At 46.7% G+C, this 14,603-nt stretch overlaps 1 protein-coding gene across 6 annotated transcripts in view; it reads right to left on the bottom strand.

The window, feature by feature from the left end:
- Window positions 1-1,154: 1,154 nt before the first annotated feature.
- The window catches only part of SMOC1 (SPARC related modular calcium binding 1), a 161,388-nt gene continuing 147,939 nt past the window's right edge, over window positions 1,155-14,603 (bottom strand). For 2 of the 6 annotated variants that reach the window (XM_019010111.4, XM_055362207.2), the window contains exon 12: window positions 10,348-12,474. In XM_019010111.4, coding sequence (XP_018865656.1) covers window positions 12,458-12,474 — 17 coding nt within the window. In that variant the 3' untranslated portion in view covers window positions 10,348-12,457. Of the gene's footprint in view, window positions 1,242-10,347; window positions 12,475-14,603 lie in introns of those variants that run through there. The other 4 variants (XM_004055368.5, XM_055362208.2, XM_055362206.2 and 1 more) reach the window with 3 other exon arrangements.

The following is a 14,603-nucleotide window of genomic DNA, read 5'->3' as shown; positions in this document are numbered from 1 at the left end:
AAAGAGAATGTAACAGGTAAGTAGGATCTTGAAGGAAGATGAAATCATGATTTACTTTGGTGAGGGGCTTCATATTGAAGGATGGACAAAAAGTGAACAGCACATTCAAAGGCACAAGGGTAAAGCATGACATGGCACAGTCATGGAATGGCAGCAGTAAGCATGGCTAGGACAGAGGTCAAGAGGAAGGCTAAGGGTAGGTGGATCCTACCTGTGGCCCCACTGTGCCCTCTGCTGAGGTTTAGAAGGTGTCTGCAATAGGGTCCTGGGCTTAAACTTATGGCCAAAATTGGGGCTGAGAAAGCAGCATCAGGAACACAATTCCTACCATGGAAGCTGAGAACAAGATGTCAATGGGATTTGTGAGTGAAACAGATTAGCACAAAAGGCAGGCAGGGAAAAATGGTTGGACTAAAAGCCTCATTCAGTTTTTTGCCAGCCACTAAATTAAAAATGAAAAAAAAAAAAACCTTTTAGCAGATTAAATGGTAGATGCAAAATCACAAAATCACAAAATCCGTTTGTGTCCATCATCGCTCCCATTTTCTGAGTCCTTTCTGGGTTATCCAGGTGTTAGGCTTTGTCAAAACAGAAGCTGGAATGAACCACAGGAGGAGAATTGAGGAATGCATCCCAGGAATCTGAAGCCCTGGGTACTAGTTTAGATGCCCCCACTAACAATCCATCTTCTCTTTGGATGCATTGTCTCCCTGGATCACAATTTCCTGAACTATAAAGTGAGGTTTTCATAAATGACCTCTGAAGTCAATTACTTCTAGCTTTAATATTGTGATCCTAGAATATATACAAAAGTAGTGTGTGTGCATGTGTGCACACATGCATGCACACGTGCATGCACACACTCAAACTGCCTGGCTACCTTAATTGACACACCATTGCAGATGCCCCTTTGCAACTCCTTGGCCCTATGGCCTGTTATTCAATATGAAGAAGACATTGTTAGCCATTGTGCACGTGTTCATTTTCAGCACTTCTTACTGATTGAGCCACAACATGCCCATCCCTTTGGCTCATTTCTCACTAGGGTAATGTTAGCTGCTGTAATAAACCCCAATATTTCAATACCTTATCAAAATAAAAGTTTATTTCTCACTCCCATAATAATCCAATAAAGATGTTCTTGGTCAGCAGGTGGCTTTCTTCCATGTGATGATTCAGGGACTCAGTTTCCTTCTATTTTGTAACTCTGTCGGCCTCTGGGGCCCTGGAGTGTTTTTCATCTATCAGTAGATGGAACAAAAATTAGAAAAAGCACACACACCCTTCTGACTACCTTGATTTTGAAGTAGTACTCATTACTTTCGCTCATATTCTTGTATTAGTAAAAGCTGGTCACTTCAACCCACTCACATGCAAAGGAGACTGGGAGATATCATCCTTGTGGGGCAGCCACTTCCCATTCACCATTCTATACTACAAAAGGATGAAATGTGTTTGAATGTTTGCCTCTGCCACACTCCCTTTGTGATTAAAGATAGATATTTTTACTATCGATGGCCAAGACCAATCTGACCTATGTCTATGTGGGTTTTCATGGTTCACAAAAAGCTTTTCATATACATGTGTTTGAGTCTGACAAGAACCACAAGTGGTAGATATTCTTATTACAACGAAGTTCTGAGAGGTTAGATGATTTCCCAGGAGAAAGCAGATAGTAAGAGGCAGACACAAACACAGGTCTTCTGATGCCAAATTCAAGCTCTTCCCAGAATATTATGAACCCTTGTGACAAACACCAGAACAAAGAATGAGACTTAGAGGAAGCTGGATCTAGCCAGCGAGACAGAGTTCCCTAGAGAGGCAGCCAGGGTCCAGGTGGGGAAGGAACCAGCCAGCACTGGTTCTCTCACCCTCCCACAGTTCCCTTCTCTGTCTCCATTCTTACTAAGCGAGGCACTTCCCCTGGGGGCACCTGAATGGATGATGTGCCAGTAAAAGCCAAGGGCAGACTGATGGAAATTTCCAAAAGAGAAATTTAACTGTGATAAAGCTATTTGGATTAAGGAGCCTGTTTACAATTTTCTGATGGAAAGTCATCTGGCCCCAGGAAGGGGGTGATTCAAAAGACATCTTCTTGGGAAAGGGAATCCAAAAAAGACTCCTGGAACATGGCCCTGGTAGGTGTGTCATATGGCATTTGTGGCATTTTCAGGAAGGAACAAAGGAGAAGGGAAGTCAAACTGACTTTACGAAAACTAAGATCAGCCTTTACTAGTAAACTTGAAGGCAATTCATTATTCTTTCTTTTCTTTTTTCTTACACTTTTACTGAAGTGTAACCAACAAATAAAAGTTATATATATTTGAGGTCTACAAAATAATGTTTTGATATTTGTTTACATTGTGAAACGATCACCACAATCAAGCTGATTAGCATATCTGTCACCTCATATAGTTGCCCTTTTTTGCGATGAGAATACTTAAGATCTACTCTCTTAGCAAATTTCAAGTACTCAACACATTATCATTAACTATAGTCACCATGCTGGACATTAGGCCTCCAGAACTTGTTCCTCTTATAACCTCAGGTATGTACTCTTTGAGCAACAGCTTCCTCTCTCCCCAACCCATCCCCTGGTAACCATCCTTCTACATTCTGTGTCTATGAGTTCCAACTTTTGTAGATTCCACATATGAGTGAAATCATGCTGTAGTTGTGTTTTCTGTGCCTGGCTTATTTCACGTAGCATAATGTCTTCCAGTTTCATCCATGTTGTCACAAGTGGCAGGATTTCTTTCTTTTTTAAGGCCAAATAATACTCCATTATATGCATATTGTGTGTGTGCATATACACATACATACACACACACACACACACACACACACACACACTACAACTTCTCTACTCATTCATCCATCAACAGACACTTGGGTTATTTCCACATCTTGGCTACTGTGAAGAATGCTGCATTGAACATGCATATACAGATACCTCTTCAAGATGCTGATTTCATTTCCTTTGAATATATTCCCAGAAACGGGATTGCATCATTCTTTCTTAAAAATCTGGAAAGGAGGTGCAGCCCAAGGTAAACTATTCTGGTACCTCAAATCTTTAGATTCCGATTTCTAATCTTAGTCCTTTCTGCTGTTTCTCAAGTTCTTTCTAGCTTCTACCTCAGCAAAAACACAATGGGAGTGGTAGTCATTCTGTCATGTTTACAAACTGCAAATTACGTCAGTGGAATTGCTTCTACAGTGCATGATAACTATTCTTTTTTTTTTTTTTTTTTTTTTTTTTGCTATGATCATCACCTCTGGCTGAGTCCTCACTCAATCAATTTCTCCTTCCATGACTGTGGGACTGTGGGGCAGACATTAAAACCTGGTGGCCAGCAGACTTGATGTGTTTGATTCTTACAGTGCTTTTTCAAAACTGGAATAGTTCTCAGTGTTTTGAAACAGAAACATGTTGTGTAAAAATCTGGATTTTGGCTTCTCTGGCCACACTGGGTAGGCATTCCTGTGAGGCAACAAATCCAGTGGCACTGCTAAGTGGCCACCCTATCTATGTACACAGCGTTTACTCTCTCAGTTTACCAGAGTTCCTACCCAATCCACATCTCTTATTCATGTGACCAGTCCAGTCCTGAAGCCATTTGTACACATGACACCTGCTATGGACCAAGGCTTGAGGTATTGCATTTTTGCCTTTGCATGTTGATGCTTGCCTCCAGCATTCTGTGGGGTTTGAAGCCCAGCTCTACTATTTTTACCTGTTGTGGAATTTTAAACAATTGACTGCCTCCCTGAGCTTCAGTTTCCCTAAACCCAAAACACGGTGTTGCAACGATTAAACAAACCATTCTCAAGTCAATTGCCATAGGGTTTAGCACCTTCCATACACCCTAGAAATGTTAAACTTGAGTATTACGATTTGGAGAGATGGTCAAGGGACACCAAGACCTCCAAGTCATGTGAGCCTTTAGACACAGTGGAGAAGAGAGACAGACATGTTTGGTGTCAAAGAAAGGGTGACATAGAAGAGGCGGCAGGCCAAAGGAGTTCATTAATGCTAATAAGTAAGTCAGATAATGGTGGGCCTGAAGAAGGGAGTGAAGCTTTGTGAGAAGTTATGTCATCTGTCCAAGGCCATTCCACAAGTAAGTGGCAGAGCTGGGCTTAATATCTAGATTGACCATTATCTTCACATGCACCTGCTGGGTAGGTAAGATAGTTATTATTTACTGTCAGGGTGGTGAAGAAGAAAGCACAGATCATAAGTAGGATAACTTGTCTGGTTTGCCTAGGACTTTTCTGGTTTTAGCACTGAAAGTCCTGTGTCCCAGGAAATCTCTCAGTCCTGGAAAATTGGGGCAGTTTGTCACCCTAAAATATTGAGTCTTACAGAGCTAGTAAGAGAGGGACTGTCTACATGCAACTTCTACTCTGTTGTGCTGCCATATTTTCCAGCCATTCCATATCCTGTTACTCTTAGCTAGCATCTCAGTTACATGAGGTTCTTTCCTTGGTAGGATAACCCAAACTTTCATTCCCACAAGATTTGAATTATTGGCATGTTGCTCAGTTTTCCATTGACCAGTACTTTTGGGCAAGGGAGTATGAAAAGGTACATCAGATGAATTCCTACATTGCAAACCCAGTCCTTCATATTCTCATTATGCAACAGCAACCCGATTTCCCCCAGGTAATTAGGACATTCACCTCACCAGTTCAATGAACCCAAAATGACTAGGAGGCAGTATCTACTTCTAATTCATCAGAACCAGAACTCTTCCTTGGTGCAAGCATTTCTCCATTGTCACTGGGACTTCCAAACCTGCTGAGACCAAAGCTATAGAAACAGAAAGTAAGATTCTTCATGTAGGTTATTAGGCATAATAATGAGAGGCATCACCCATCTCTACCCCTTAGTCTCCAGAACTATGATCCCATCTATGGATAGATTGCACTAGATATTGGCCCCCAATTACAGCATATACTGCATTCAGTATGATAGCATCTTAATATCACAAGGTATTATCTTCTACGTGATGCTGTAATTGAGCCTGAATCAGGTCATTCCACCTTTGGGTAATGGGAAAAGTGGTAAGACCAGTGACCCTGGTAAGACAATGTTGTGAAAGATATCATTGCAATGGATAAAACATTCAAAGTCCACAAATGGACATGCTAGCAGAAACACTATGGGCAAGAAAGGCAAATTCATACCCAGAATATGAGTCTATCCTCTGTGAAGAGACTGACTGCTACATTTTCTATAATGGCAATTGTCCAAGGAAATCAATCTGACACCGTATAACCTGCTGGCCTTCCTGGGAGATATTGCCATGTCAATGGCTCATCAGTTGCTTCTGCTGTGAGCAGGTCATACACTCATCAGTGGCAGTAGCCAAATGGGCCTTGGTGAGAGGACAGCCAGGCTGTTGAGTCCAAGTACAGCCTCCATCCCTGTTGACATGCCATTTTGTTCATGGATCCACTGAGCCAGCATCAGGGTGGCTAGAGAGAGGGGCCAACTAATATTAACGACAGCATGAGTCATATTGAGAACATCTACCACCATGGTTGCTCTCTGATAGGCATTTGTATGGGGCACTATATCTTCACACTATGGGGCCCATTCCATACATGGAATTCCTAAATTCCTAATTTTTCTTGCCATCAATTAGCTTCAAGTCCTCAATGAGCCAGTCACTCATCATCCACTGCATGAGTTGGTGTAGATCCATGATTCAGGCCCAAGTGGACAGTTCAATGTACTGCCTGAAGTTCTGTCCACTGGGAAAATTTCCATCCACCACAGTCTTTGAGGGTCTCCTGTGAGTAGGGCTATAGATGGCGCTGTCTACTTCTGGCTGGTGCTGGCATGCTGTGCAGAATTAGGTTCATGCTTTTTTCTCATTTATTCACTGGTCACAGGGAATTCCCCATGAAGTCAATGTGTGGTTGAGGGAAAGGCAGCAAAGCTGTTACCTGGAGTTACCACAAGAGTCAAAACTGCCTGTTTGTGCAGGTTACTGGTGCTTTCTTGACATGAATGGGCTGTTTTCCCTATATACATACCACTTCCATTTTATAATAAATATTTCTGAGCAAGTTCAATTTTGTAATTTATTGGGAAAGGTACCCAGTTCTACACGGGTAGGTTAAGTCATATGTTATTTGGTGTTACTCCTTCCCTACTCATGTCCTGAAGAGTCCTAATGGGGTCCAGCATTTAATTAACGCTGCAACTTGGGCTTGGTCCATATCCCTATGGTCCCTGCAGCTGTAGGAGAGGAGGGACTCCTTTAAAGTTTCCTGGGAGGACTTCCAGTTCTCCCTGTGCATATTAATAGCTTTTAATTTGTCTTTTCCCCCCATGTATGTTCTCAAGGGTCATGCAAAGAATCAGGTGATGTCATAATTTTTGAAAATACTGCAATTGCTCTAGGAACAAAGCATTAGAACCACTTGATCTCCCAGCATCTTGCCCTCCACTTTATTCTCTACCCCATTCAGTGATAATTTGAGTATTGATGATGCCACCCTTTACCATGAACTACCTGGGTCCTATTTGCCCTCATCAAGGAAGTTATCCTTGAGCTGCTCATGACCAGCCCAAACCCAGAGTTCCACTTTATGAGTTTGCTTCCTCCTAGGCCCAAGTGGAAGGAGAGGAGAGGTTTCAGGAACTGAGAAGGAGAGAGAATCAGGTAGATAGGCCTCTTAGAGAGGAGTGATACCTTTCAGTCAAAAAACAAAGCCAGCCCAAGGCAACCTTACAGAGAATAACACCTGTCCTCCCTCCCCTCCCACTCTCCCATCTCCCACTGGACTCCTGGTCATCCAGAGAGCACAAGAACTCCATTGATGCCATGCATAAAAGTTAGTCCCCCAGGCAGAGCATGCAGCAGGTGAAGAAGGGGGAAGAATGGCTCCAGATGGGGTAGGCAGGAGATTTCTGCACACCATATAGAGTTGTTGCAATGATTTCATGAGATAACAGGCTTAGCAAAATGTCTGACATAAGAGTGAGAACTCCTGGGCAAAAACACCAAGGAGGCCCAGAGAGGTGAAGCCAATGGCTCAAGGACACACAGCTAGTTCATAGCAAAACCAGGCTGAAGACTCCTGTAGTAGGTGCTCTCTCCACTGGCCCTGACTTTCCTGCCAGACCATGTGATTTTGCTGCTGATATTAATCTGTTCCTCCATTTTCAGCTTTCCTCCAGAAGTTACAACTCCATCATACAGCCCGCACATAATGCTTTTTGCAATGGCATGTGCATCCCATCACTCTATCTCTACCTCATTTCACTGCCTTGTCAGGTATATTTCATTATACCTTTCCCTAAACAACTCATTTTTTAGAATCTGATACAGTGAACTACTCAACATCTCAGTAGACACACTTCTTTCCATCATTTAATGGAATTTTCCATCTATATATGCTGTATGCCTCTTTAAATGTATAGCAAAGTAATTGCTATTAAGAATGCTAAATTAGAAGTTGACAGAAGTGAATTCTAATTCTGGCTGCATCACAAGCTAAGTGTTTGACCTGGAGATGGCCACTCCGCCTATCTATTGAGATTTTAGATTTTTCACGTATAACCATTAGAATAGGTGATTTTTCAGGCTCCTCCCAGTGCCAACGCTCACTGATGATACAAATAAGGAAGAAGAGGAGGATGACTGACAGATACTGAGCTCCAGTTTTGTACCAGGCACTGTGCTGAGTACATTACTCTTGTTATCTCGCTGCTGTGTCGCAGCAGTGAGAAAAACACCTTTCTGTTTTGAGCCAGAGAGGTTGGGAAGGGTGTACTTACTGAAGCTTATCCTGGTCTCTCCTGACTGAGTCTTATGAGCAGTTGAGCAACGTGTCCATCATTGTGTGGAGAGACCACAGCCAAGTATGCAGTGCATGTGACCATCAAGTGTGTGAATTCTCAGGGTTGCCCTGGATTTGTAGGCAGGCCTGGTCTGGGGTACCACATACAGGACCACCGACCAGTAGCTAGAGTTAGTGCTCTGGCTAGGAGGATACAGGCAAGACAGCTTTCACAGAGTGCATCCTGACAGAGGAAAAAGGGGCAGTGCAGAGCAGGAGAGGGAGCAGGGGCTGCTTGGGTGAGGTGTTGGTTGGGGGTGGCGTAGAGGAGTAGAAGGAATTGGCCAGAGTGCCCCAAACAAGACTTGACGAGAAATGACAAGAGAGACTTGTGCCCCATACGTAGCACAGACACTTGCAGGAGTAGGCAGGCATGGAACCAAGGTCATGGCCCCTTTCCTTATCAACTCATGAAAGGCACACAAAGGGGAATGTTGATCCAGGCCCTAGGGTTGAGAGCTTGATTCGGCAGTGCTGCATGAAAAGATCAAGCTTCACCTATTTCCACCTGTGTAGTAGAAAAAGGCCTAACACCACAGACCAGAAGGTCATGGTGCCTGGGAAGGTCTTCAGCCTCCTTGGTGGGCACAACTGTGGCCTTGCAGGTCTTTCAGGAACTTGGGAGTAAATAGCCAGATGAACAGCCTGGTGATCCAGGGATTTTTTGGTTTTGGTTTTGGTTTGGTTCTTTAGTTTTTGGCTTTTGTTTTGTTTTGTTGTTGTTGTTTTGCTTTTTTTATCTTTTAGTGTTTTGTTGTTGTTGTTAATCTACAAGGGGGTTGGTGCTGCCAGCTTCCCATCCCACTTGGATCCTTTTGGGGACCAGGAGTAAGGATGGGCCTGGGGCCCCTTCTTTGTTGGCATCACAGCAGCCCTGAAAAGATGCCTGGCCCCAGCAGGAATTACTTCTCAGCATCCTGACTAAAAATGTCCCCTGTCTTCCCCGCCCCACAGAAGCTGAGCATAGCTCAGGAATCTCCAGGTGGAGGAAGAAACGGGATAGATCTATCTTGCACTTTTCCTTGATTCTTGGTCCTACTGTCCTTGGTGAATGCAGGGGAAGGCAGAAGGGGCCTGCAGCTTGCCCTGCAGTCAAGCGTAAGCTCAGACCTGCCCCTTCCACGCCAGGCTGGGTATCTCTGCTGGAGCCAAGGTCAACCCCAAACCTCCCAGTGAGGGACAAGTCCCTCCCTGAAGGGACAAGTGCCTGCCTTATTTCTCTTCCCCAAACCCCCAAAGCCTGTACAGGCCTCAGCAAAGTGGTAGCTTTTAATAAGACCCTTAACTGCTCTGGGGAAAAAATGCACTCACTGCTGGATGGAACTCCCACCAGGACCCAAGCTGGACAGGAAGGAGACGGTTGCAGTTCTAACCCTTCAAGGAAGGCAGCTGAGGAGTAGGCAGAGCTCCAGGCCTGGAGTCAGAAAATCTAAGTATGATTCCTGCTCTGCCTTTCCAGCTGGGTGACCCCAGCAAGACACTGAACTCTTGAGTCTGAGTCCACACTTGAGAAATAGGAACAATGATGCCTGTGTCACTGGGTTGTGGTACTACATACATATGACAGGGCCTGTATACATAGCAGGCAGTGTCTGGCACTTGGTAAGTGTGCCGTGAACCACCTGTCCTCTCTTCTGAGCTGCAAGGAAGAACCAGCCCTGGACAAGGAGTGGCCTGCGTGATCAAATTCCGGGGCTTAGACCCTGTCGCAAGAAAGCCTAGCTGGAGCAAAGGCTGGAGGAGAGTTTTACAAGGGGAATTATTTTCTGTTCACCTGCAAAGACAAGGGGGCAGAGTGTGGCACAAGGAATCTGGAGAAGGTTCCCAAGGGGATGGCTGAGGTGGTCATTTCTAGGGACAGCTGTGTGTGCAGAGAGGGAAAAAGGCAAAGAGGCTGGTCACGCTGGAGAAAACCTAGAATCTCCACCCCTGCTGCCAATCCTCGTCTGGGAGTTCTCCAGCTCTGCAAACCAGACCTGCAGCCTCAGCCAGAATAGATACCCCACAAAACTGGGGTACAGGCTGAAAAACTCCACTGGGGGTCTGCTCCCCACCTATGGCTACATTTCAGCCTGGCGTCTTGTCATCTGGATGATGGCAATGTACCCACTTTCAACAGCCTGAAGCCATGGAATAGGCTCTTCCCCAAGCCCTGCCCCCAAAGCTCTGCCAGCAACATTCCCTACATTCCAGTGAGAGGAAGGGAATGGCAGTCAGGGAGGGGCATCCCGTGGGGCAGACATGTGGGTGGAGGGAAGAGGAAAAATTACAGAGAGTGCACAAACACCTTTAGCAAGGGAGTCCCCTCTCTAGGTGCAGTACCACACTGCCCACTTCCGGGTCCCCTGCTAGGTTCATCACTGGCAGCACCTCAGATGTCCTTGGATGGAAGTGGAGAGCACCCAGGCCAGGGAAACGAACTAAGCTTTCTAGGAAATAAAGCCTTTTCATTAAAGGAAGCCACCCAAAGAAAGAGGCGACAGCCGCCAGGGTTTACCCATTTTTTATTTTTTATAAAACAAGCTACAAATAGTTTCCCTCTCTCCTTCACAAAGGAAAAACCACACAACACCGCCTACACACACGATCCTGTGGGAGACAAGATGCCTGGGGAGATCTCGAAGATCCAAACATCTACAGGCAGGCGCCGTCTCCATGTGTGCATGCTTCCTCCAGGCCTGAAAGTGGGGCCAGGGTCTCGTGCAAGGCCCACTCTGCTCCGGCACTTTGAGTTCTCTCACTGGGGCTAATGGGAGGAGGCTTCCTTCCCACCTTTCCACGTTGGGGCAGGGCCACCAGTCATTCCTGAGATAACCTCTAGGACTTTCTCCAGGACAGCAGGGACCTCCTTTAGCCCAAGAGCCCATCAGATCCTGTCCCGAGAAGGTTGTGCTCCTCCCACAGGGACAGTGCTTGTGGTGCCAACGCCTTCCAGACCCGGAACGGGTGGAGGTACTTTTAGGGATGTCGGGTTGGAATACAAGATGAGGCCAGATTTGCAAGGGTGATCTGAGGAGGGGACCAGTCCAGGGCTACCCAACCTCCCTCACTGCCACCACAGCTGCTTATGGGAAGGAGCGCTAAGGGCCACTCGCTGCTCTGCCTGAAGGCCACTTGAATAGGCACAGCACCTGGGCAGAGGGAGCTGCGCCTCAGACCAGAAGGCTGGGCAGCCCACCCTAGAATCCGCGGAAGATGCCTGTGATGCCTGTGGAAAGCTGGGCCGGGATTTCCCTGTAGCTGGGTTATCACCCCTGCCCTTCTAGGGGAGGCAGAATAGGAAACGCAAGATCAGTTTTACTTCTGGAATTAGCTTAAAGCCTGGAAGCCCATAAGAAAACTTGAGGGAACAGTAAGAACCTCAGTATTGGGTTTTTAAAAAACCAACAAAACAACTTTAGTGTTACCAACAAGGTGACTGACACCTCCCCCAACCCACCCACCCAGGCCTGTGATAGCCACTAGGACAACAGCGGGAGATGGAGGAGTGGAGAGGTCACACCCAATCTGCCCCTGGCACTGAGACAGCTGCATCTCTGGGAGCCTCACTGGTAGGTTTGCAGGGAGGTGAAGAGTTTCCCTGTTGGCACCGCACCCCTCAGTGCAGGCTTTCTGTCCTGTCCTCTCCCCTACTTAGATATTAAATATCTACTTTTTTAAAGGCCCTTCTGTGTGTCTTTTTCTTCTTTGCCTCCCCTCTCATGCGTTATACAGAGTAGATGCTAAGCATGGATGAAAACGTTTCGAGTGACGTAATGCAAATCCTTTGTGGATAATTTGCTCTGAGGGTCACTAAGATACTGGTGCACCCACCAATGCTGGACCCTTTGGGGGTCTGGAGAGCAGGAATGCACGGACCCTCTGAGAGCCAGTACCTGTGTGGGCTATTCATGGGATCTGGACTCCCTTCCTCTCCAAGGGCAGTTTCCATCTCTCCTTAGCCCAACCTCCCTGGACAAGGCCGAGAGCCAAGTGACTTATCTATTTTGACAACTAATGGCATGGGGCAATATAGTCCTCCCACCAGAAAAGAACTCGTGGAGTCCGCAGTACAATTGCAGGACTCCCGTCTTTATACACAAGGGTCAGTCTCCAAACAGAAGTTTAGTAGGCCCAGGATAGAGTCCTGGATTTTAGAAAGCTGGACTATGTGTCCAGAGTGCCCACCACCCACAGCAGGCAGAGGGAGAGAAATAAACAAACAGCAATGCCAATGCCTGTACAAAAGAACTATACAATTTACATATATATTTATATACAGCATATAAATCTCTTTCTTCTCAGCCCCAACAACACCCTCCCCCACCCCCCCCAAAACCCCCTAAAAGTTGTCAGTAGCAGATCCAAAAACTTACAATAAGAGAGAGAATAAAGTCTTTCTTCCCTTTCCTTTTCCCACTGTGGTATTAGATATTGGTGTTTTAAAATGAAACCAAAAACAAAACACGCAAATAAGAGTTATTAAAAGTGCAAACATGGTGGGCACCACTTATGTTACACGGGATGTGGCAGGGCCATGGGTAATGCTGAAGGTTAGGTGTCTGGTGGTCCATCCTGCCTCCCTGGACTCTCCACCTGCCCTTGGGTTTTCTGCTCTTTAGACGAGGCGTCCTACTGAGAGAAGGAAGGAGAATGCAAAAAAAAAAAAAAAAAAAAGGTGGTGGGGGGGAGATATAAGCAAGAAGTTAGAGTTGGGCTTGGGAGAAATCCAACTATGTCCATCAATTTCCCCACAAGTGCAGCCTTTTCCACCTGCTGTCTTCTATGAGGCTAGGTGGGGCACAGGTTGCCTGGACTTGCGGATGAGCATGTTTTACCAGCCTGTCCTTTGCCACTGTGAGGCACCACCACTGCAACTGAAATAAGTCTGGCATTGGAGAGAACGAGGCTTGGCCTAGGGAAGTGTGGGTTGCAGGGTGTGCGCTCTGTTCAGATCACACTACTCTCACATGCCAGCTTTTCAACCTGGGGCTGGGGTGGAAATGACAGGGGTTTGTTTACAGGTGGGGATGGCAGAATCCCATTGGCACTGACCCAATAGTTCTCTCGTGTCCTCAGCAAACAACCTGAAAATGGGAGCTTAAGTCACCTGGCCAATCCCTTCACCCCTGAGGAGCCCAGAAAGGGGCAACTTACTGAATGGGTTTGTGCCTACTCATTTTGCCTGGGGGAAACTGCCAAGGCTACCACCTGCAACAAACCAGGAACACGTGACATTGAGTGGCCTTGACCAGAGAACTGGCACCTTCTCCCGTATGCTGGGTCTCTGTCCTCTCTGACCCTCAGAATAAAGAGCAGACTTGGGAAGGAGCAAAAAGTTGTTTGGCCCTACTTTTTGCTCTGTGAGTGTCTATGGCTCAGGTGAACTTATTACTGGCCAACGCCTTCACACAAAGTCCCTTTTCCATAAGGCCTGGCTCCTGCTGGGCACCTCTTTGCAATCCCTCAGCTATCCACTAAGAAGGGCTCTGGTGCTGATGCACCTGGACAGAACTGTCCCAGGTCTTGGTTCCCCGAGTCACAGAATGTCAGAGGTAGAAGGAATCCAGCAGAAGCTCAGAGCAGAGGGGTGACTTACACAAAGTCCCAGGCTCATTCTGCTGACACCCACATCTCCCCACAGGGTGCTGAGCCATTGTGGAAACTGCCACGCCTGCTCCAGCAGGTCCTGGCCTCTTGAAGAGGAGCGAGGAGCTGGGGGCAAGCACATCAAGAGCTGCCCCCCGCCACCACCCCGAGATGCTTAGGGCCACGTGACTCTGTGCACGCCCCTGAACCTCTCTGGATCAGTCTACAGCCTGGGAGCTAGAACCACAGCTGTACGGCTTCTGCTCTGCCTCCCTCTCAGAATTGTCTTGAGGATCCACTGAATTTATGGAGGAGGAGAAAGGGCTTTGAGGAGTGTACAGCGCTGCAGAACCCAAGCCCACCCGTTGGTCATGTGAGCCACAGCTCCATGTCCCCTGGGTTATGCCAATATTCCTTACAACTGAAGAAAGGAGAGCGGACATGGGGTGGAGTGGGCGTGGGGTGGATATCGGTTTATCCAATTTTACAGATGAGGACATGAACTCTAAAAGAAGGTGACAGCCCCAAGGCAGGCAGGTGGGAAGCGGCAGAGTCAGGCTGCTGACTTCAAATCCCACCTTTCCTCCGCTCCCTCCAGCAGCTGCTTCTCTCCTTGCTGAGTAGAAAGGTCAGCACATCTAAAAAGGAGGTGCACAGCAGTCCTGCCCACCAGGCTGGGATGTGTGAAGCAAAATGGACAGCTAGCCATAACCAGCTCTTTTTCATGGAGGCTTATGTGCTAATCCTGTTACCTAAGCCCTATCAGTTAATCCTCAGAGAGACTTTATTTGAGAGTGATAAAATTATCTCCATCTTAGGATGATGAAACTGAAGCTTGGAGATATCAAGTAACCCAACCAGGATGGCACAGCTTCCATGTGGCAAAGCAAATTCCGACCTAGCTAGCTGCCTCCAGAATCATGCTCTGAGCCACCAGGGAGGATGGAAGAGAAGAAGGCTGAGCCCCAGGCAGTTGGCATCCTCAGACAAGGCAAAAGAAGAGCTGATAGTTCTGAGAAAAGGAGGCACTAGACCCCACCCCGCCTGCCTCACAGGACGGTGACAATGATCCCAGTGAAGGTGCTTTATAAATTGGGAAAGTGAAGAAAGAGGCATGTTATGCAGAGAATTCAGCTCTCCAGGGAGGAGTCTGGTTGGTAAAATATCTGTTTTCC

This window comes from Gorilla gorilla, chromosome 15 (genome assembly GCF_029281585.2).
Source record: "Gorilla gorilla gorilla isolate KB3781 chromosome 15, NHGRI_mGorGor1-v2.1_pri, whole genome shotgun sequence".
NCBI classification, from domain to species: Eukaryota; Metazoa; Chordata; class Mammalia; order Primates; family Hominidae; genus Gorilla; species Gorilla gorilla.
This window is presented reverse-complemented; position numbering and strand designations above follow the sequence as displayed.